A 23,888-nucleotide genomic window follows, 5' to 3' on the forward strand; every position below is an offset into this window, starting at 1 on the left:
AGAAAAGCCCTATATTTCCAAGTGCATGTCAGTATAGCAGTCAGTTTATCACAAAAAGATATCCACTGTGCCAAAGTAGCTTGGGAAGTGGTGTTGCTTCCATACTATAGCAGTATTCCCTCAGCACAGCAGGACTTCTTAGTTACTCCATTGCATGCAAGCATGTTGGAGTCTTTATAATTATGATGTGAATGATACATGGGGTGTGCCCATCATCCACTCACTTGATGTAGTGCCACCTTCAGGTGACTGCACTGATCGACAGATCAAGCACTGCAGTTTATTGTAACCCAGGAAACCACATACTGTGCCAGGTGACAACCACATAACCAAATGACACTTGGTAGTCAAGGTGCACCAACTAGTTGGAGCCTGCAAGGTTTTACATCCAAGGGATGGTTGGTGTTTATCACTCGCATAATGACACTTGGGCGAGTAAGGTTGGTCACCCTTGCCCTAAATGTCGGGACTGAGAAGCCTAGACCTGGGGCTCTGTGCTTCTGATGGGACATAAAGAGGATCAGGATGAATTATGAAGAGCCGTATATGGTAACTGTAGATTTACCCCTATATTAATCTGTAGTGGAGTGAAATGCCTTTTCTCTTACATGTCAGTTTAAATATTCCCTTCCCTGGGAAGACCACTGGGGAGTGGTCTCCCATTCCTGCATTAAGATTACCAAGAAATATAAACAGGGCAAGGTGAACACCTGCCAACAGTTTAAGACTACGGCCATATGACTCCTCCATTTTCCATGCCCCTCGTCACATGGAAAGATCAGGTTCCAACCCTGGCGAAGCGCTGCCTGCCCTTGGTAGGTGGATGCTTCATAGTGGTTGATGAATTTGCTAAGCCAGGCACCAAGGTTAGAGCAACAACAACAACATATGCACTATTAATATTTATTCAGCCATCCGTCATCTTAAATTGTTAAATATTCTGTAGTACTTATATACCTGCCACCAGACAACTTTCTTAAGCCCTGCTGCCTCACCCATTGCCCAGAGAGTGGAAGGCCATAGGCTTGGGGCCACAACATCAGGAAGGGGGTGGAGACAAGTTGCCTGATAGCTGGTATAGTAAAGTACCTGGTGTTGAGAACATAGTATGTCCAGTAATATTGAAGGGCTTTATTCTGGTCATTAGTGTGTTGTTTGTACAAAATCTGATCAATAGGAAATGAGGTACGACACTTGGTATTTATAGAGCCCATGGCTCAAATATTCCTGTCATTATTTCCTACTTTTTGTAAAAGTTCCTACTTCAGGGTTCCACCAGGTTCACATCCAGATTAGCATGGGGCACAGCAGCATCAACTACCACACACATATTTCAACAATTAAGCATTACAGCTTTTCATATCAGTGTAATGGTGGTAACTTTGGGTTGTATTATTATTATTGTCATTGGAGGTGTTAGCACCTCTTCAATAATTACACAGTTTGCATAGTCCACATTACTGTTGTCTTGTACTTCAGTTATATTTGTTAAATATTGGCAGACTGCTTAAATGGCATACAGGAGAATATTTATGAGCCATATACAGTACAGATATAAATGGTTAAAACCAGTCAGTGAAGCCTTGACAATACAAATCTTTTAGTGTTTTAATTGAAAATTTTGGTTTCTAGCCGTGTTACTTTACTTCCTTGACAGAAGCAGAAAATCACACAGTATACAGGATGTCTCAGAGGTACAATTTATATGTTTCAGTCTCTGTACCACCATCATGTGAATTGTGGGCCATGATACATCCTTAATTTGCTTCATCACTTGCTCAGAGTGCCAACAGCCTACGGTCATTCTGTAGGCTGGGTCACCACACAGGACAGGTATTCTTTGATGTGCCACAAGCTGCAGGGTTGTTAGAGATAAGGAGAAATAAGGCAGGTACATGCACAGGTGTGTCCCCATTCAGAGTGATTGATTGTTATTCAAGGAGGGAACCACAAGGACAGTTTGGGTAAAATTTCATGATGGAGAAGATTTATATTTCCTGTCTGGGATTTTTTTTGGTAGTTTCTAAACACAGAGCAGTTAAACATGTGAATGTTGGAAAGTTTCCCACTTTGGGTTGGGAAAGGTGTGGATAATGACGATGATGTAGTCTGCCGTTGACCAGAGTAATTTCATAAAATAGCTGTCATTCAAGGGTTATTAGAGGTGTCGCCTATTTGTCTATCTACCTATAGCCCGACGCCCTAATCCCACAAAGGGTGGCCACAGACAGAATTAATTCTTGGATGACTGGCGGTATCTTTGTGAGGATGAAAATTATCTGACAGTAACTATAGTGAAATACCATTAGCTTCGGTTTGAGGGTTAAACTAATGTAAAAGTGAATCTCAAGGGTCTTAGGTCCTTATGTAAGAGGCCTTCCTGTTAAACATAATAGATTTGGCCATTGTATCCCTACCACAGATTGTTGAATGTAGTAATCCCTGTTTCTGCAGTTGCTTGATTTTAGGGCATTTCACCTTTACCAAAATTCATATATTTACAGTAGGCCCTCATTTTACTCTACCCCGCTAGACCAGGGATCATATTTAATAAACACTTTGAGGACTCCAGACAGACTGTTGTACACAGCAGATAACATTCAGTAAAAAACCACACAGACCTTACCAGACAACTCTGGGCCCACCACACACTGTTTTGCATTTAACCTATACTGACCATTACATTTTGCCTTCTTAGTGTGACTGGTAAAATATATGGTAGAATACTCATTGATAGGGTTAGGCATATGACAGAGGAGCTAGTTGGAGAAGAACAAGGGGGATTTAGGAAGGGAAAAGGGTGTGTAGATCAGATATTTGTTCTAAGATGTTTAGTGGAGAAGTATCTAGAGAAGGGAAGGAAAGTGTACGCTGCCTTCATGGACTTGGAGAAAGCTTATGACAGAATAGATAGGAAAGGTATGTGGAAGGTATTAAGAATATATGGAGTGGAGGGGAAATTGTTGAGTGCTGTGAAGAGTATGTACGAGGGAGCTAGGGCTACGGTGCGAGTGGATGGTGAGCTGAGTGAGTTCTTTGATCTCAATGTGGGACTGAAACAGGGGTGCGTAATGTCTCCATGGCTGTTTAATATATATATGGATGGGGTCGTAAAGGAGGTACAAGGTAGGGCAGTGGATGTGGGGGTGGCCCTAATGAATGAGGGTGAGTTTTGGAAGCTTCCGGTGTTGCTGTTTGCTGATGATACAGTATTGTTGAGTGAAGATGAATGGGAGTTGCAAGGTTTGGTGAATGAATTTGGGACAGTGTGTAGGAGGAGGAAGCTGAAAGTTAATGTAAACAAAAGTAAAGTTATGGTGTTTGAGAGGAATGAAGTCACAGAGTGTGCAGTGAGGTTGGATGGTGAGGATATGGAGAATGTGAGTGCATTCAAGTACTTGGGTAGTGTGATGAGTAAGGATGGAACTTTGGGGGATGAAGTACGTGAAAGGGTACAGCAGGGAAGGAAGGTTGTTGGCACACTGAAAGCAGTGATGAGAAATAGGGAGGTGAGTATGGAAGTTAAGAAGTCACTGCATGATGGTATTGTGATCCCTACCCTGACGTATGGAAGCGAGGCGTGGACCTTGCAAGAGGGGAACAAGTCAAGAGTGAGAGCAGTGGAAATGAGTTACTTGAGAGGAGCATGTGGAGTGACATGGAGGGACAGGTTGACGAATGAAGAAGTGAAGGAACGTTGTGGGGTAGATGTGGATGTGGTTGAAAAGATTAGGAGAAATACACTGAGGTGGTTTGGACATGTGGAGAGGATGGAGAATGAAAGACTGACTAAGAGGGTGTATGTAGGTGAGGTGGAGGGAGGGAGAGGGAGGGGTAGACCGAGGATGAGGTGGAGGGATGGAGTTGAGAGGTATATGAGGGAGGGGGGGGTGAGTTGGGGGGAGGGGAGTCAAATGGTGGGTGACAGAGTGACTTGGAGGCGTTTTGTCTGCGGCCACCCTTTGCGGGATTAGGGCGTCGGGCTATAGATAGATAGATAGATAGACCATTACATGGGGCATATGACACTGGCCTGCTGAATCACTCCCTGCATGTGGGGTGACTCAGAATGCAGTTACTATTGCTGACAGCAGTTTTTCCCACCCACTTGGGTCTGTCTGGCCCTCTCACCTTCATGACTGCTAAGTTGTTACACAGTACAAGGCTATAGTAATACTGTGCTAGTCATGAAGAAGTGTTATGACAAGGGTGTGAAATTATGGGCTAAGTTAGTGTAAATTGGGTATAGTTTTCATTTTTATTACTATGCTATTTTACTCATTTATTTTCCATTATGTGCTTGAAATCCCACTTCAGGAGAGGTGGGACCATTGGACTTACTGGATTATTGACGAATGAAGAAGTGAAGGAATGTTGTGGGGTGGATGTGGATGTGGTTGAGAAAATTAGAGAAATACACTGAAGTGGTTTGGACATGTGGAGAGAATGGAGAATGAAAGACTGACTAGGGTGAAGTGGAGGGAGGGAGAGGGAGGGGAAGACCGAGGATGAGGTGGAGGAATGGAGTTGAGAGGTATATGAAGTAGGGGGGAGTGAGTTGGGGGGAGGGCAGTCAAATGGTGGGTGACAGAGTGACTTGGAGGTGTTTTGTCTGCAGCCACCCTTTGTGGGATTAGGGCGTCGGGCTATAGAGTATAATAGAATAGAATAGGCTTTATCGGATCAGGCTTCTCCCCTATTGATCCGGTATAGAGAGAGTCTACTGTATGTTGTACCGTGTAGCAGTGCATATCCATCTAACAGGATTCTCTTGTTCTTACAGTTGACTACATCATCATGCAGTTTGGACGGGTAGCGGAAGATGTGTTCACTATGGACTATCGCTATCCTATGTGTGCCCTCCAGGCCTTTGGTATTGCCCTTTCATCCTTTGATTCTAAATTAGCCTGTGAATAGTGTATGAAATATTTTCTATATTAATGTTTGCTGGCTGCCATGGCAAGTGTCCTGTATTGTGTGTGGAAGGTGAAAGCCAGGTAAGAGAAAACTTCACAATACTTACTATTAAACTGTACACACTATGTAAAAGGTGGACTATGATGCTTGTATTGTACTTTGGTGTAAGCTGCAGGCTGTTTATGCTCAATATCTGTCAAAGCAGCTTATTTTTAACATATTTTAACAATTATTGTCATTGCTTGATCTGAATGAGAAAACAGTTCTGCTTCTGAGTAACATTACTGGCAAACATTAATGTGATCTGAGCATTGAACTGAACTAATACAGAAGATGATACAGTGCTGGGTCCATGCTATGAAAGTTTTCATACACAGAGGAAGGTTGTTCAAACTATTTTAATAACTGAGAACAACAAATAATTACAAAACATTAATACAGTAACATTCATACAGCACCAGTGATGATTTACAGATTGGTATGATATTTACTTAACTTCTTTGTCCAGTACATTCAAGTGGCAATTTACTTTTATCATTCCTGGCTGTCAGCTCATCAAACATCTGGTGCCATTAACATACAGCAACAGTAATAGTGGCAGTGTGAAAAAATTTAGGAAGTGAAAGAAGGGTAGGCAGGCTAGGAGGCTTGAGTGAAATGGTTATGGGTTGTGGAATGGATAGAGGCTCACTGGTGGAGGATGTTCAGAGTCCTTGTGGTACATAATGTATAGGAAAGAGGTTGGCAGAAAATCTGTCCCATGGAGAGTGGGTATATATGCAGTGTAGTGGTGTGAGAAGTAGATCACAAGATTGTAACTTACTGTGATATTGTCATATGTAAGGGAATAGTATGGTTCAGCCAAGGCTGGAGGATATTGAAGGAGGGGATGTGGCTGTTGAGTATAGTAATGAGTTTTCTCCTAGGTGAATATGATTTGCACAGGAGATGGTGCTAAGTCTTGAGAACTGGAAATGGTTATAAGTTTACATAGCTGTTGCCCATTGACAGTGAGTGGACAATTCATCTGGATGAAAGGAAAGTGTGCAAGTTGTGATGCTTTGTAGTATGTGAAATGGGCAACAAATGAGGAAGATGTCTGCAGACTTGAGTATAATAAAATTTAAAGGGAGGGAGGGATGAGTAATGCTTCAGAGGGACAGAATCATGGTTGCAGAATTAAGGGTATGCTTGGGTATTGAGAGTTTTTGTGATGATGCTTACAGGTTAGATGATGTAGTTGGGACATGTGGAGAGAATGTTTTAGAATGATTTGGTAAAGCATAATACAGAACAGAATGTGACAAAGAGAGCCCCTAAAGACACATAAGAAAAACATTGGATGAAGTCCAGAGAAGTTTCAGAGTAGCAAAGGAACTTATTTGAATGCTGCAAGAGACATTACATCATGGAGACAGCAGTCACATGAAAAAGGCAGACCCATGCAAGCATAGAACACTTGCCTGTCTAAATGATGTATGCATGTGCATGATACACATACAGATGGTATTTGTATTATGCAGTGTCATCTATAATATGCTGTAAGAAAATAGCACATTTCCAACACTGATGACCATGGGTGCTGATTACCACTGACCCTGATGTAGACGGTGTGAAGTAGCTATGAAACAGCCATGTGTGCCTGTGAACTTGTGTTTCTCGTTGTTAAGCTCTACCTCTTTATGCTAACATAATGGGGTATTAGGACTAAAACGTCCTAAATTTAGTGGGGAATTCAGATTGTTGGGCTTGTACTTAAAGTTTTTATTTATTTATTTATTTATTTTTTTATTTATTTATTTATTTTTATTTATTTTTTTTAAGTCAGTAAAGCAAGGTCTCACTCAGTGTTATGTTTACAAGTGTTGAGTAACATCATCTCTTGCACTGTGGTACTAGTTTTCTGGGTGGGTCATCTATGGTTGCCGGTAGTATGTTTATGTACTGTATTTATTGTAGTGGCTGGTTTACACCTGTTTGATATGGTTGGACAGCTTGACTATACACAGTAATGCCAGGATATCCAGTTATGAACAGAACATGCATATATATATACTATTATAACTTGTTTCCAGGACAATGGTGGTATGTCATTGATAAGGGAACTACAGTTTACTGCCAGTGCTTTCACAGATGACAAAACCAGTTAACCAGTACTGTACAGTGGCCTGTTCATGCAGTCCTTAGTTCCTACCTCCTCAGTAGTGCTGGTTCCCACCTTCAGTGTAACACCCAGACCCATGACACTACTTAGGATTACCGTCATTATTAGCAGTTATAATTTTTCTCGTGAAGCAACAGAATGTGGTGAAAGTTTTTTGGCATATCAGATAGAGCCAGGATTCTGGGGGCTTGAATGGTGAGTGAATGGAAGCGTGGCCCATTGGATTGGGCAAACTTGGGCTCTCTAGATGTTGCTACTACTCCTCACCCTGCCCTAGGATGGAGAAAGAGGTCTGATGATGATGATATAATTTTTCTTACGGTGGGAAAGGAGGTCTGGATGATGATGATGATGATGATGATGTTATAATTTTTCTTATTATTCCAGAGACATTATTATATTTTTATCGGAACTGCACAACTTTGCCAAAGAATGCGGAGCTTATCGGCTGGCAGTGTTGATGCTCACAGGTGGTATCATGTATGACAAAAACATGGAGATATGGTGAGGCTTCCAGGTCAAGAGAATGCAGTAGGCTACTCCTGTTTGCTACTCTGTTAGCAAACAAAAAAGTAACATTATTTGCCATTCTTTTACAGGTTTACGTAGTTGTGATTAAATTCTTTCTTTATATATTTAATCTTTTATCGATTTTACTATAACATACTTTTAGGTAGAGCTAACTGGAAATAATATGTTGAATTTGACATTGCTATGACTGACCACTGCAGAAGTGAATTTGAAGAATATGCATTAATTTCATGTGGATGATGAAGGTTAACATTTGAACAAAACCAAATAACCACCAATTAAAAACCTTCACTGGATGTGGTAGATGCAGAAGGAAAGTTTGTTAATAATCAAATATTACTTTTAAATATGAAAATAATATTTCATGAAAATGTTAATCAAATATTACTTTTAAATATGAAAATAATATTTTCATGAAAACAGAAGTTGCATTACATACTGAAAGTTTTGCTATACATTCCTCAGACCAGTGGTGTCCAGATGTGCCAGTGATTTCTTTCCAACAGAAATAGTGTAGTTGAAAAAGTATATACTGTACTTGTAACCCATTACTGTTAATGGTCATAAGACTGTACATTATTTATTTTAAATGATGTCTGTTGTATCTTCAAAGCTGTTAGACATTAAGATAAGTGACTTTTGTTCGTAGGTGATTCATCACGGCATTCCTGGGCACTTCCCTGAAGGGCTGGTTGGCCTGAGACTTAACTATATGTGACATGGATAACTTCTTAGCACACACATGAAGATGTAACAGTTAAGCTATTTTTAGGAACCTGGAAAACCTCAGTATTTCCTTTATGTTAAGGATTGAAAGCAGAGCTGATTTTATATAAATTTTAAAAACATGTGATTTATCTTGTGATTGATAACTAAAGTTTCTTCATCGTATACTTAATTTTGATGAAGTTGTTGCTGGATGGTAGTTGTAAACAATCTAGGGCAGAGTAGTGTCAGATAGAGACTATGTAGGACATCAGAAACTTGTTATTCAGGTTCTTTATATGATGACATTGTCAGATTTATCAGTCCTGCCAAAGCAGACATCTGTATACTATTGATACTCTAGGTAACTGATTACTGTAGGGTGCAGCACTTCCCTTTCAGTGTCAGATTTTTAACACTGTTGAAAGTTTACAGTGCTTGCATTGACAAGCCAGGTGAATCTCACATTTAACCTAAGTGGATTTGTCCAGTCTGCAGTGCAAGTCAGTAGAGTAATCTTGGTGGTGGTGCTGGTCACTGTCTTTCACCTTCACTTACATTACAAACCTACACTTTCATCTCACTTCAGTCCTTTTAACACCAGCCTTCATAGATTGCTTCATTAGTTTAATGTGCTATGAAAAGAAATTAAAGTATTTATATATAAATTATGACAAAGATTAATAGAATTTTACTTTAGACATTCCATGCAAGTGTGTTATTTAAATGGGATACTTGATGTACATATGCACATGGTGATTTTTGCATGGCCAAAAATCTGATGAGCATCTGTTAGGCTGTGCCCCCTCCCCCCTTTTTCCACCTACTAATTTGGACCTGGGAAGTAAAGGAAGAGGATATTCATGTGCTCAGCAGTACAGAAGTGACAGTGATTAAATGGATGTGTCCTGCATCCTTGAATGTGAGGACTGGAGAGGGTAGGATTGTCATTGATCAGTTGAGGGGAAGGATGGGACTTGAATGTATTGGTATTGTGATGAGGAAGAGTAGACTGAGATGGTTTGGGCATGTTGTGAGGATGGAGGATAACAGTTGGATGCGGAAGGTTAGAAGGGTGAATATCAGGGGTAGGGTCTGCGAGAGGCAGACTATAAAAGACCTTGGACAAGGTCATAGAGTGTGACCTCTGGAATGAGGGATTAAACAGGGAGGCAGCCAGAGATTGAGCAGTGTGGAGAGCCACCATTAGGTGGACAAGGCCGACATATGCAAGTATGTTGGAGCCTTTTATAAATTATACAATAAATTATGATAAATGATACAAATTAAACACTTGAAGTGCTATATTCCACTCCATCCAAACCTCTGTAGACTGACATCTCCAAAGGGCTGCCTTCAACTGACTAAGGTAAATTATTTGCCATTTGATAAAATGGTGATCTGTGTTACACTGTATGTTCACATTTACCTGTAAATTCTCCATGCCTGAGAAGGTGCAGTTGTATGACAAGTTGGCTGAATTTAGGAATTGGGAGCTTCACTTGGCTTTGGTCAGTTAAAAGAAACTACTTCAGAAAGTTTTGATTACAGCATGCCAAGTACCAAGCTGAAAAGAGAGCATCAGTTGCTGCTGCTTCAGCTAATACCTTGAGAAAACAGTTATTCCATTCTCAAAAGGTTATAAGTTTCATGCTTATAAGGTTCTGTTGGGCAAAGACTAGGGTGTTACCCTCCTTGAGTTATCAACTGCTGTTGGATGCCTGTGTTGTCACGTACTGGAAGAGAGGTGGCAGTTGGCTGTACAACAACTTTTTTGAGGTACAAAATACAGTGCCCTCACACAGTGAACTTATTCAGAGTAAACAATTCGCCTAGTGAACGAGCAGGGGGTAATCAGGTCCACAAAACCATGATGAATGAGTTGAATCCTGAGTGAAAGAAATCGGGGAAAAGAGTATGCCATAACCGCCGTCCCCCTATTATAGTAAACACTGCACAAGAGGTCAGATCTGAGCTACCTGTTGAGCAGAATCCAATGGAGGACGAAGATTTGCCCTTGTCGAAGATCAGTAAAATTCTAGCAGCAGTGAATGTTCTGAGAGAAGAGGTCAAGGCAAATGAAACAAGCTGCCTTAGGACACAGGAAGTGCTCTGTGGAGTAGAAACCACTTTTCGTTATTACACTGAAAGGCACAATACGGAAGTCAACATAAGAACACAAACACTCATCACACACTACTACCGAACTCAAGACTAACAGAAGCCAGTTGCCTCTACATCGTCTGCTACATTTCCTTGGGAAGACAATGATGATGTGATGTCAGTGGTTTCATCTTTGGACTTCAGAAGTTTTATGGGAGAAGTGAATGAGGTAGAGGCATGTGGGGAAGTGGTTCAGCCAAGTGATGAGGGTGGGACTGGTGATGGGAACAAGGGAGTGGAAGGTGATGTGGAGGGGTCACCCTATGTGTGTCTCCCTGCCTTGGAACCACCTGTATTCAAGCCAGTCAGGACTGCCATCTGCTCCACTTAAGGTAAATAACCATGTGTTTTATATTTTACATATCTGTACTGTATGTGTTTGAAATGTGCCCATTAGCACATCTCTGTAGCTCAAAAGGTGGACTTTGAGGGAGCGATGCTGCCCATATGCTATTTTTCCATAAGATATGTCATTCACAGTGAACAAATTCGCAGTGAATGAGGTCGTCTGCCGCCCATAAACTTGTTCACTGTGTGAGGGCACCGTATTAACATTCCACAAAACTCTCTTGTGTAAGAGTAATGGCAACTTTGGCGAGTTTTAGAATAAAACACTATGTTTGCTGGCCCAGAGCATATAGTGCTTCAAGTGGTATATATCCTGTGACCTAGCTATGGTTGGCTCCTTGTATGTACGCTTTGAAAAGGATATCTGTGACTACTATTGGCTGAGAAATCTACTTATCCATGAACCTACTCCCAGTGTGGTGTATGCAGCATGGCCACATTCCACTGTTTGTATTTTGTTTATCAAGGTGTCTCATATACTCTTACATGAAAAATGCAGATGAGTGCTTCATTATGAACAGAAGAATCTGCATGAGGAACACTACTTTCTCCATCAAAACATTGAACTCATGAGTCCATGCAGAACAAAAGTGAAGTGTGCCATAAGGTTGATTTGTGGCATGAAAGAAGTAGTCTGGTTACAGTATTTTTTTTTTTTTTTCCTGGTGTTTAGTTTCTTGACTGTCAGTATCCATTGGCCTAAGCCTTGATGACCCACTAGCAACCAATATCCCCAGCTGGTGTAGGAGGTGTACATCAGCCCCACTAGATGTCAGAGGGGGAACTCAGGGGACTATTGTCTACCAGAGATTCTGGTCAAGCCAACAGCGTATATCGTCCTTATGACTTTTGGCCGGCTCATGCTGCCCATATTCTATCTATCTATCTATTGCCAGATGCCTTAATCCCGTAAGGGGTGACCACAAACAAATCGCCTCCATGTCACTCTGTCCCCTGCCATTTCACTGCCCTGCTCCCAGCTCACACCCCCCTCTCTCATATACCTCTCCACTCCATCCCTCCATCTCATCCTTGGCCTCCCCATGCCCTTATTGTTAGTCACATTTTCTTGCTTAGTTTCTTGTTCAACTGTGGCAGGCACTTCAACTCTTCAGAATTAACTGATTCCGACCACACTTGGACACAGTGACCAGCCACTGACCTAGTTGTGTCCACAAAGTGTTGGTTGCAACCACTCATTGCCTAGCAGTGGCCGAAAAACTGCTTTTTTTGTACTTTTCACATTTTAAGCTGTAGAAGCATTACTAACAGGCATAGAAAGCTCTGACTTCTTTAGGCATAATCTTGAGGTCATTCCCTGCCGGAAGTGTGCCATCCATTTTCCTCTCTCTCTAGTTTTTGAGTGGCAACCTTGCGAAGTTTGGCCTCAACGTCCCTAGCAACCAGTACTGGTTTTCAAAAATGCCCTCCTAGTTCCCCAGCAGCTCAATGGAATTGAATGAAACTTTGCATGCTTATAGACACTAACTAGTACCGGGTACTACAACTTTCTACTGTAAACCTATGTGCTACATTGGCCAGGTCAGGGCTACACAAAGACGGAGAGAGAGAGATTTTTTTTCTTTTCACCAGATGATGCCTGGATGTTTATCTTCAAGTTTATAATAAACAAATATAATTTTTTTTTTTCTATAATTTTTTCACTACTCCCCGATGTAAACTTAAACTTACCCGTGGCCCTACGCAAAGACGGAGAGAGAGAGTTTTTTTTTTTTTTTTTTTCCCCAACATGGAAGAAAAGTTGCTGGTTCCTTGAAAGCAGTGATAAGAAACAGGGAAGTGAGCATGGAAGTGAAAAAGCTACTACACGATAGTATTGTGATATCAGCTCTAACTTTTGGAAGTGAAGTTTGGACCTTGTTGGAGGGATAGAAGTAAAGAGTGAGAGCAGTGGAAATGAGTTATTTGAGAGGAGCATGCGGAATCACGTGGAGAGAGAGACTGACAAATGAGGAAGTGAAGGAATGTTGAGGTGTGGATGTGATAAGAAGCATTAGGAGAAACACACTGAGGTGGTTTGGCCATGTGGAGAGGATGGAGAGTGAGAGACTGACAAGGAGAGTGTATGTGAGTGAAGTGGAGGGGGGAAGAGGGAGGGGGAGGCCAAGGATGAGATGGAGGATTGGAGTGGATGGGTATATGAGAGAGGGGGGTGTGAGCTGGAAGCAGGGCAGTGAAATGGCAGGGGACAGGGTGACATGGAAATGATTTGTTTGTGGCCACCCCTTACGGGATTAAGGCATCTGGCAATAGATAGATAGATAGACCAGAAGATGTCCTGGATGTTTATCTTCATGTTTATAAGAAACAAAAAATAAAAGAAAAACTTTTTCTTCATTTTTTGCACACCACAGGGTGGGATAAAAAAAAAAAAAGGTAATTGCACAATCCACAGGTTAATAACCCATCTCGAATAAGTAATGCTGAAAAATTTTGCCCTTATTTCATAAATTTTACTGCTTTGTCAGTAATTTGCAGTAAACAGAGAATCCAACAAAAAAAAGAGCATACAGAAAGTGACTCACACAGCACACATCTCTGATGGTCATCATCATCGCCTTTTTGGGGGGGGGGGGCCTAGAGGCTCAGAGGTAGAGCGCCCGACTTGTAATCGCGAGGTTGCGAATTTGAGCCTCTCACGGGTCACCGGTGCTGGGAGTGGTAATGCGCTCCTGTAACCTAGTGGGGCTATATGGCCATAGTTGCCTAGCTCGGGGATGATTAAATCCCTTTTTTTTTTCCCCTTAGGAATGGGGTGAAGCAAAGTACACAAAGCAAGGAGACAAAAAGCACTGCAGAGGGAGAACCGACAGCATGCTCTGTGAAACGGGCTAAACACTCAGTAACTCACCATTTACTCCCCCAGAATCTTAGCTCTGTCTAACAGGGGTACTAAGTGCCCTTACTTCAGATTACGTACCAAATAGTCAGCTTGTCAACTATCAGGTTAAAAAGAGGTGTCTCATCCTTGTCATGTATTCTTCCACATATACATCATTCAACCAACTTGGTCCCCGTCTGTTACCAAGCCTGACAAGGGTCAAGTTGGTTGGATGAATTATGTACAAATGAGCATGACAAGGGTTTGGCATCCCCCTGACCTTAGAAGGTCAAAAATAAGAAACTGAAGAACAACATTATAAAAAGGATACAATAAGGAATCTTAGTTTTAACAAATATCTTGTTCAAGAAATTAGTAATGAGTCCACACTTTATACTGTGGATGCTTGCTGGATGAATTTTATATGGAGATGATCAGGATTAGGCACGCCTTTTTAACTTGGCAGATGTTGGATTGGTAAATATGAAGCTATGCATGGACTGGTTTGCCTATCAGGTGGAGCTAGGATTCCAGAGGCTTAAATGGTGAATGAATGTGTAGGTGGCCCATTCCACTGGGCATGTTGATTAGTTCTCCCACTATTGTATCCTTTCCTTTTCCTGGCTTTCTACACCCTACCTCACCTCACTGCAAAAGCGAAAGAGAGGCTGGATGATGATGGTGGTGGTGGTGGTTGTAAACCAGTCTTCCGTAAACTGCTGATTACTTCATGTACCATAATCAGCAGAAATGGAGAAAAGGCATCAGAACTTTTGGATACTTTTTAACCCTTTAAACGCGGCCATGAACAGTTGACCCCCCCCCCCCCCGAGTGGCGGGGTTGTATCGCGGTCTGAGTACCTGTAGGAAAATATTAGCCAAAAATCAGAGATTAACCCTAGAACATTATACTTGGTATGGCAGATAGAACTTACATTCAGCTTTCTCCAGAGACAGGTGTTGATCCTTCGTGGACTACCCAAGGACTTGTGGAGACTTGCAAAGTTGGGTAACCAAATCTTCACTTTCACACCTCCAGCAACCCGGTTTCCCCTCTACCACAGCCTCATTCTGTCACGGTAAACTCATACTACAACGGAAAGGTAGTTTGGAATCCGTATTTGTACAATAAGCACTGAAAATAAGGCTAAAATCAACGGAGTGTACGGCCGACATGCAACACGGCGGCGGTCTTCCTGTCACTCAACAAACATTTCCATTTTCACAGCTAAAAACATGTATACTACATTATTTTCAATCATATTACTTCCCAAAAGATCACCGCGGCGCGCTTTTTATTCTGCCTTACGCCCATCACTTTATTCTCGTTCCTGTCGGCCGCTTGCACTGACTCGGAAGAGCTAGAACTCGCCATAATGTCACTTTGAAAGCTTGCGGTAAACTGACGCTAAACAGGGGCAAACCGTGCGAAAAAAAAGCTAGTGTTACAACTGGGGAAACAAGCGTTTCCTATTAGCATAAACTGCTTGTGAGAGGAGAGCGCAGATTTACAGTTCTGAGCAGTTAGAGCGCTGCCATGTATCACAGCCAGGCTGGCCGGGCTGTGGTGGGGGGGGAGGGGGGGAAAATGCGATACTTGGCAACAATGGAGGTCAGTAGTACAAAGGTAAAGTATGCTAATTGTAGCTAAAGGGTGGTGGTACTGATAGACAATATCAGCTGGAACATCCTTGCCTGCATTTATTCAAAATTAACTTGAATCGCAAATGCGACGATCCGCGTTTAAGGGGTTAAAAATATCAGTTACTATGTGTACCATGCAATAGTATATTATCTTATTTAAATAAATGTGTGCACTACTGATGTCATGAAGTTGCGCCATCACAACTATGCAGTTGTTCTTTAATGACAACGGCAACAACCGACATATAAAATCTGACAATGTGATTCTGATGCTTCATCATCCTTGAGAAGTATGCCAGTACTGTATATATCAGACCTGGAAATGGAATGCACTAATGCTGAAAACACCTATGAATTATTAGTTTGATATTATAACCCAAATACAAGTACAGTATACATACATCAGTGAGCTCTTATTACTGTACATCAATGAATCTATCTGAGTTTGTTTGATTAGAATCCACCACACTTAACTAATATACTGAATACTACACCGATATGAAGTACATGGCTCCTATAGCAAGTGATCCTTTGAAACACTGCTTTTCCACACCATACATACCACTGCTTCATTGAATATAGGAGCAGTCTGGTACTGTACAGTATACTGCGGTACCATAAATTCAGGCATTTTATTCTCAGGTTAATCCTTAAAACATGATTAATTAACGGTAATTTTTATCAAAGAAAGATATCAAACCCTCCAGACCCTCTTTAAGCTAAATAAAACAAGCTTGGGTACAGCCAGAATAAATATATAGATATCCTGAGACTGAGGGTTAAAAGAGGATGCTTCTGACCTCTTCAGTTTACTGAGGTATCTCCAAATAAAATAATCTGGCAGCATCCAAAAGAAAAACCATAATATCCTTGGCCTGCAAGGGCCAAATTATCAGAACACTCCTTATATAATAAACTGAACTTAAAATTGTTTTCATATATACTGTAAGCTACAAGCATCCTAGTTCATCATTAACTTGGTCACAGTAAATGTATGCCATATGTTTGAAGTATCACATAGTAAAATACAGATGGAATTCCTTATAAGCAAACAAGTGTTTTGTAAACAGATACAGTATAATAAGTTAACAAATGCCAAGAGTGCTCCTGTGGGAGAAGATATTATTTACCTTATTTGTCCGTCCCTTTGTGACTTATGAGCTACAGTTTTCTCATACCTAATAAATAACTATTTGGAGACATATACCAGGTAGATATCATTGTATATTCTCCAGTAGGAAATCTGTAAGAAGCTGAACTTGTCTATGTATTCCATCATTATAACAATACAGGTCTGCACTATAGGTTTATCAAGCTGTCTAATTTTCATTGCATGCTCATTTAAGACGAAATCTGTATGATGATATACTGCACAGAATTTTTGCCACTACCAGTCTCATACCAGTACTGCATTTGGAACAGTATGCTAAACTATATATAAAGTACTTGTATCACATCTGCCATGTCACATTTAATCCCTTGAATCAGAGTGATATCCTCTTTAGTTTTATTCTTGCATTAATTAGACAGTTTATTCAATTTAGGAAAGGCTTTTCATATTGAAAAGGTTTATTAAAGCTGTATGTAACCCCTACAGTTTGAAAAGTATGTCCTTAGCTGAATAAAATCTTCAGGAGACAGCAAGAATTAAATGAAAGATGTACAATAATGTACCCCGGCCTAAAATCGTGAGCTGTTACAGTGGCATATGACATCCTATCGAAATTAAGTACCATGCTACAGGTGTAAGTTGGCTGTAGATGGACATGGTCATAATTTTGTGAAAGAACTGTGTTTCCTAATCAAAATAAAATATTTCTCAATACTCAAGGACTGTACTGTAAGTATGTAAGGATTCAAATCCTTGTTTTTATGGTACTACTGTATTATTCTTTTACATTTCTCAGTTCCTTTGAAGCCCATTTCTTGGAATGTAGTTTCACAAGGCATGAGTGCTTCTGTATACTATAACAAATTCTTAATTTAATGATTCTCATTCACCACTATTGTACCTGAGCACACACATAGAGCATTTATGTTTGTCAAATTTCTTTGGCTGTTACAAAATACTTTATTACTTGTATATGTGCCACACTGTCCTGGCCTGTTAATAACATTTAACTTTTCATTTTTTTTAATTTTTTTGTATTGTGTGTATATAGTTTCCATGCAGTTCTAGTTATATGTAAGGGTACCTCTGACTTAAGAAATGAATATACTGTATATCCAGAGCTACATAATGGGAATAAGTTACAGTACTCACATCAGTCCTCTGCCTGCCCTTACAAAACTCGTGAGGCCAAGTTGGAATAGTCACTAGCATGGACTACTTTAACTGAAATTTATAACACCAACTAAGACCTAATGACTAATATATAAAACAAATCTGGAACACCGTATTACAGTATGATCAAAATCAGATTTTGTATCAAGGTTGTTAGATCATAAGTCACAAGCTTACAGTACAGGGGCATATGCTAATATACAATATACAGTAAAGTCTTTGATAATGACTTAGTACATGGAGGGGATCCATAATATAATATAATATATATAAGTACCCTCGCGTCCAACACGCGTTAGTCCAGCACAATTCGGGTCCAGCACGGAGAGCAATTAATTAGTATTATTTAATACGATTTAATTACTGCAACACGAGTGTGTTAGCATAACATGCACAGAGCTCCGAGAAGTGAGCAAAATCTGCAGAGTTCACTCTAGCACGATCACCCCCAGTCCAACACAGTCATACTGGACATTCCCATGATGATGATAGCCAATGAAAACTTCTGATCAAGTAGCCTTCCCCGCCTGCTATCATGACGTGATCGTGATGCCGCCCAATTAAAAACGCTTCTGGTGTCACGTAATGTTTTGTTTAAATTTCTCCCGCCACAGCGCCACTCAGTCGCATAATTGCATTGGAAGGTGCTTTTTTCTTGCTGCATTTTCTGCCCTTGTTACTGCATTTTACCCTGCTCACGATGCCTAGGAAGCCTTCTGAACACTCCAAGAAGTGTCAGCACCTCCCTCAGGCCACCAAGCTAGAAAGCATCGAGAGGAAGAAGAAAGGGGAGAGGAAAGTTGACATTGCCAAGGCCTACGACATGAATGAAGCCAACGTGATCATAATAAAAAACTTAAGACAAGATCCTGGCAGCCGAAGGCCATCACACGGCACTTCATACCAGGTTTGCCGAGGATACGATGGTAAATCGGAATGGTAACGTGGTAAAATTGCCGACGATACCACGGGCATTTGGAATTCATCTGGATGGATTCCTGCCGAGGATACGATGGTCAAAACAGTGTGACCAAAACCCAGGCGACTCGACAGAGAATGTATCGTACTACAGCATTGAATATTTAGCCTGACACTGAATACATATTAATATTTTAGAATAAATAAAACTCGTGTCAAGTGGGGTTGGTGGAGGATTAGTGCCCCTCCCTGTAAAACAGTTAACTCTAAGCCCTTGGCCACCCCGTTTGGGATACATGGCGTCTGGCAATGAATGATCAATCGTTTTGAAACCCTTCTCATCGGCGTGCGTACCAGTTTATAAACAAAGTTGCTTCTCCTTATTCTCTACCGAGTCAGCGACAGCGATCACTTTCCACAGTCACGAGACGGGGCTTTGGCAACAGTGTGAGAAGCATGCACTTTGCCGAGGATTACAGAGTGCTAGGACAGGCAGAAGCAGGACCTTCCATGGCTGTGGACGAAGATAGTGATTGTGAGTGTGATTTCGAAGGATTTATGAGAGAGGTTGAGGAGGAGCAACAGCCATTACCCGCTAGTGACACCAGCAGCCATCCTCCGGGGACCCAGTAGGACTACCTACAGCCTTGGATACCACCTTCCATTCCCAGCAAGCCCACCAACACTATCCTAAAAGGTTAGTTATCATTCATAGCACAGTACCATTTATTATAATTACAATAGTACCAATATATGTTTAGGTATATGGTAGGTATTTAGGGTGACTTTTCCTAGGGTTGCTGACATAATTCATTTTTCCCCATAAGCTCTATTGTTAGTCCAACATGTTTTTGGTCCAACACGTGACCCATGCATGACAATATTACCGTGCTGGACGCGAGGGTACTGTGTATATATACATATATATACACATATATATACACATAAATAGTATATACATAATACTTCACGGTATGTAAAATGCTGGTGTGAAAGCTGTACTGTCTGGTATGCAAGACCATTATCCTAACACCATTTCCCATGTTCACATGAGGTGGGGAGGTTCAGAGCAGCCCTCGATCTTAGCACTGGTGAATATTCCCCCCTCCCTCATGTTTCGTGTGTCTTAGGAGGTACAAGGCTGCTTCCAGCACATGTTTTAGGCAGTGAGGTCACCAGTGATAATACAAGTGGGGGAGGGGGTTCCTAGGCCTTCACTCCTACCCCTTTAGTTGCCTTTTACAACATGCTGGGAAACTTGATAAGCAGTTATTCTCCCATGTCATAAAGGGATACTGTGCTGTGTTGTACAGTTGCCACAAACAGAAAAATTGAATACCAGTACTGTACTGCAGTTGCATAAATTGATTCTTGAATGGTATGACTGATACCAATGGTGTAAACTTTTAAGTGATGAACTATTCTAAGTATCTGACTCCCACAATGTGGTGTACAGTAACTAATTACGGTACAGTATAATACATTTGTTTTTACCTGAGATTTTACTGCATATTGTATATGACACTGTATGTATGCTTTGTATCTTTATAATGATAAAACAAGCAATGGAACTAAAATATTTTCATAGTGTGATTGTAGTGCAAGTGTGTAGGTAGAAGAATGTATCACTTCATGTCCATGCACACAACACACTTTCATTAACTAAATTTAGTACTGAATATTTTTGTATAGCTGGCTTTGTTTCATTTTTAAGACAATGCTTGTTCTTCTTAACAAATGACACAGATTTGCTGCTCTTCCAGCAGATGTCGTTTCCAAATAGGTCTGTTACTCAGATTCAACAAGTGAATATTGGTGCAAGTGAATACAGTTCATTTTATTAATTTACTTTAGTCCTGCTAGTGTGTAACTGTATGAGGTGTTAATGGATGGCACAGGTATCAATCAATGCATATCTATAAATTGTACTTACTGTCAAAGGGGGAGTTTTGGTAAAGAACGAGTTTAAATGCATAACTGCACTGTCGCATTTTAATTGATTATGTTTCTGCCATCTCTGCCAAACTAGGACTGAAAGGTATTATCTGACCTACACATGAAATCACTTATTTAAATAAAGAATTATAATCTGTGCTTTTTTAATAACCCATTTCTCCATAAATATATCTCCATGGCATCCCTATAGAGAAGAAAGAAAAGGATGGCGGTGCACTTGGCTATTTTGTTCAGGCACCTACATATGATTTTGTTCAACAGAGAGAAGTTCTAGCATTAACAGGCTTCAAAATCTACAGTGAGTAACCCTGTCTCTGCTACTGATATGTATCATTGTATCATTTATAAATGCTCCAACATGCTTCCTTGCTTGGCATTGGTCACCTATGGCAGCTCTCCACACTGTCTGATCTCTGGCAGCTTCCCAATTCAGTCTTTCCTGGGGTCACACTCTATGACGTCATCCCAGGTCTTTTTTGGTCTGCCTCTCGCAACCCTCCCCTTAACATTCACATCTCTTATCTTCTGCAACCAGCTGTCCTCTTCCTTCCTCTCAACATGTCCAAGCCATCTCAATCAACCTATCCTCATCGTAATACCAATACACTAAAGTCCCATCCTTCCTCTCAACTTTTACAATCGCAATTCTAGTCCCCCAGGCCTTGCATCCAAGGACGCACTACTGTACACATCCATCTAATCATCTTTTCTGTATGCTTGAGCCTACGAATATCCTTTTCCTAGCTTAGGTCTCACTACCTCACAGCATTACACTCCTAAAACATGCCACATACAAAGATCCCTTAGCACAGAGGGAGAGCCCTCATATGTTAGGAGAGGCAACAATTCCTTGAACTTCCTCCAACCACTCCTTACTCTAGCCCCACCTCCAACACATAACATGTACCCCAAATAACAAAGCTTTACACATGCAAGAGACTCTCCAACAAGATCAATCTTTTCATGCCTGAAAATCTTTACGTGCTCTCCCTGACACACTATACAATAAAATCAGCATTGTATGTCTACTTCTAACACCATTACATCTCTTATGCGCCCAGTTACCACCAACACTGCAAAAGATGGAGTTCCTTCCCACCCTTGTGGCAAACTGCACATAGGCACACTCCCTCTGCTCTGACAGTATCACCACTAGCCCTAGATATCATCACTTTTGTTTTGTCTGCATATACTCTCAAACCCTTGTGCCCCATTCTGTCTGTCCATTTCTAAAGTCTTTCCTCTGGCTCCCTTTTATGCTCTTCAGTCAGCACCAAGTCATCAGCATAGAACATCTTCCATGGGAGCCCATTTCTGAAGTCAGATGAGAGAGCTTCAAGCACCATGACAATAAGGGGCTCAAGACTGACCCCTATTCACACCAACGTTCACAGAAAGCTCGTCACTCACATCTCCATTCACTGCCACCTGGGCACAAGCACCTGCATATATAACCATAACCACTCTAGCTGGTCACCCCTCAATCATAAGCTTTCTCACTGCCTACTTCACCTCCTCCACAGGGACTCTGTCAAAGGCCTCCAAATCAACAAAAACAAAGTACAACTCCTTTTTCCTTCCTATAAATTTTTCATGAAACTGCCAGACGATGAAGACGGCATCAGTGATCCCTTTGCTGGGAAACCTGGGTTACTTACTTGAAAAAGAAAAAAAAAAAAATTGGTAAGCTAGCACCAAATGATTCTGTTCAGTCAACTGAGATGTACCATGTTAGAGGTGAAATTCACCGTAACTTGGGGAACAATAAAAGCAAGAATAAGAACTCCCTCATCACAATATCTTGATTATTCCACTACCCCACAGATTCTCATTGCAGTTCACATATGAAGTCAGACTGTGAGGTACAAACATTACATTTTTTTTTCCTGCCTACACTAACAAATCTATCAACACCCTACCCAGCAGAGATGTCAAAATGTTGGGTATGATTTGTAACATTGCCCTACCAACACTAACCAATATGTTTCCTTCCCCCATGTTTCTCCCTGCTCCAACAGATTAGTGTATGAAATGATGACTAACCTTTCTGGTTCAAAAGATGGGAGCTTCTAGGAATCAGATAATCCATTGGGAGACTGAAATGTGGAGCGGTGTTATCACTGGTACCATCTCTCAGAACAGCAGCAATACCTGTTGAGGAACACATCTCCCTAAAAGCCTGTATTCATGATTTAATCTCTATATGATGATTCTTCCCCCCCCCCCCTCCAACAGCTGGCAATTTTATCCAACTTTTCAATTTCAATTGGTACTGAAACTTAGGTGACATCGGCATTTCAGCTTCATGGGTAGTACTGTAATAGGAGAAACAGGCACTTCGGCTTTAAAAGTAGTAACGAAAGCTTAGTGAGCAGTTCTGTCTTTGTCATTTCCTGTACAGATAGGAAAAAAAAAAAAAAGGTCTATAATGAGGACTTGCTGTACCTACCTTACTACCTCAGCAAATATTTGATGAAACATCCCTACCACTCTGGAAACTACCCTGTTCATCACCGACCAAACATTTTGATAACTACAGTACTTTACCTTCTTTTTTTCTTCCGTATACTGTACAGTACCAAAGATTTTTTTCTGGCAACAAGTAAGTTGTATAGCTATAAGCTACATTCACAAACCTAGAGGAAGAGGGTGGTGGATGGGCAATGGGATTAGTGTGTCTAGTTAAAGAGCACTTATGGAGACTAAAGTGAAGACAGTTGGTCCAAGTACTAAATCATCATCATTTTATCCATCTAGTTGAAGCCTGCTCCTTCCTAGCCTTCCACATTTGTGGATTTCATTATTCAGTATAGCTTTATGCCAGTCTTTTCCTTTCACCCCATCTCCAGGTTGCTACTGTTATGGAAGTACTCGTATCCGTCAGTTATCCATTCTACACAGGATGTGATCTGCCCATGTTAACTCCTGCTTTCTAACTGTGGTGAATATATCTTTTTGTCAGTCAGGTCAGACAATGATCTGCTACTGGTACCATGTAATCCAGTACTACCTGTTTCATGGTCGGACTGTCGGCAACTAAACCGGCTACCCCACTGGTTTTGTTCAGTGAAGGAGGGTGACTAGACACCCAGCAGGATGAAAAACAAGACCTGCCAAAGGGCAGATGAGGTTCTTAAGCCACCTGCCATCTAGTTTCGTATGTGATAGCATGGCGTAGTTTAATGACTGTGAATAAAATACCATACTGTATGTCTTTATTATATAGTGCAATTTTTTAGAACTCCCCCCCCCCCCACTTAAGTTCAAAGTAAATCACAAAAAAAATTGCCTATTAAAGTTCCAATACTACATATTGAGGCTGATTTATCTGTCACCATCAGTCTGCATACTGACAATGAAAGAAGGTGTTATATCATGGAAGATATTTCCATGGGTGGATCCAGGGGTGTTGCCTA

General features: G+C 41.0%; 1 protein-coding gene across 1 annotated transcript in view; it reads left to right on the top strand.

Moving 5' to 3' along the window:
• ktub (Tub domain-containing protein ktub) overlaps window positions 1-4,948 on the top strand; it is a 315,976-nt gene extending 311,028 nt beyond the window's left edge. Inside the window, exon 9 of the mRNA XM_080272862.1 lies at window positions 4,784-4,948. Coding sequence (XP_080128988.1) covers window positions 4,784-4,917 — 134 coding nt within the window. The 3' untranslated portion in view covers window positions 4,918-4,948. The remainder of the gene's footprint in view (window positions 1-4,783) is intronic.
• The last annotated feature ends 18,940 nt before the right edge of the window (window positions 4,949-23,888 follow it).

Source organism: Coenobita brevimanus, chromosome 6, assembly GCF_032717465.1.
Source record: "Coenobita brevimanus isolate Jiangsu-jjx chromosome 6, ASM3271746v2, whole genome shotgun sequence".
Classification (NCBI taxonomy): domain Eukaryota; kingdom Metazoa; phylum Arthropoda; class Malacostraca; order Decapoda; family Coenobitidae; genus Coenobita; species Coenobita brevimanus.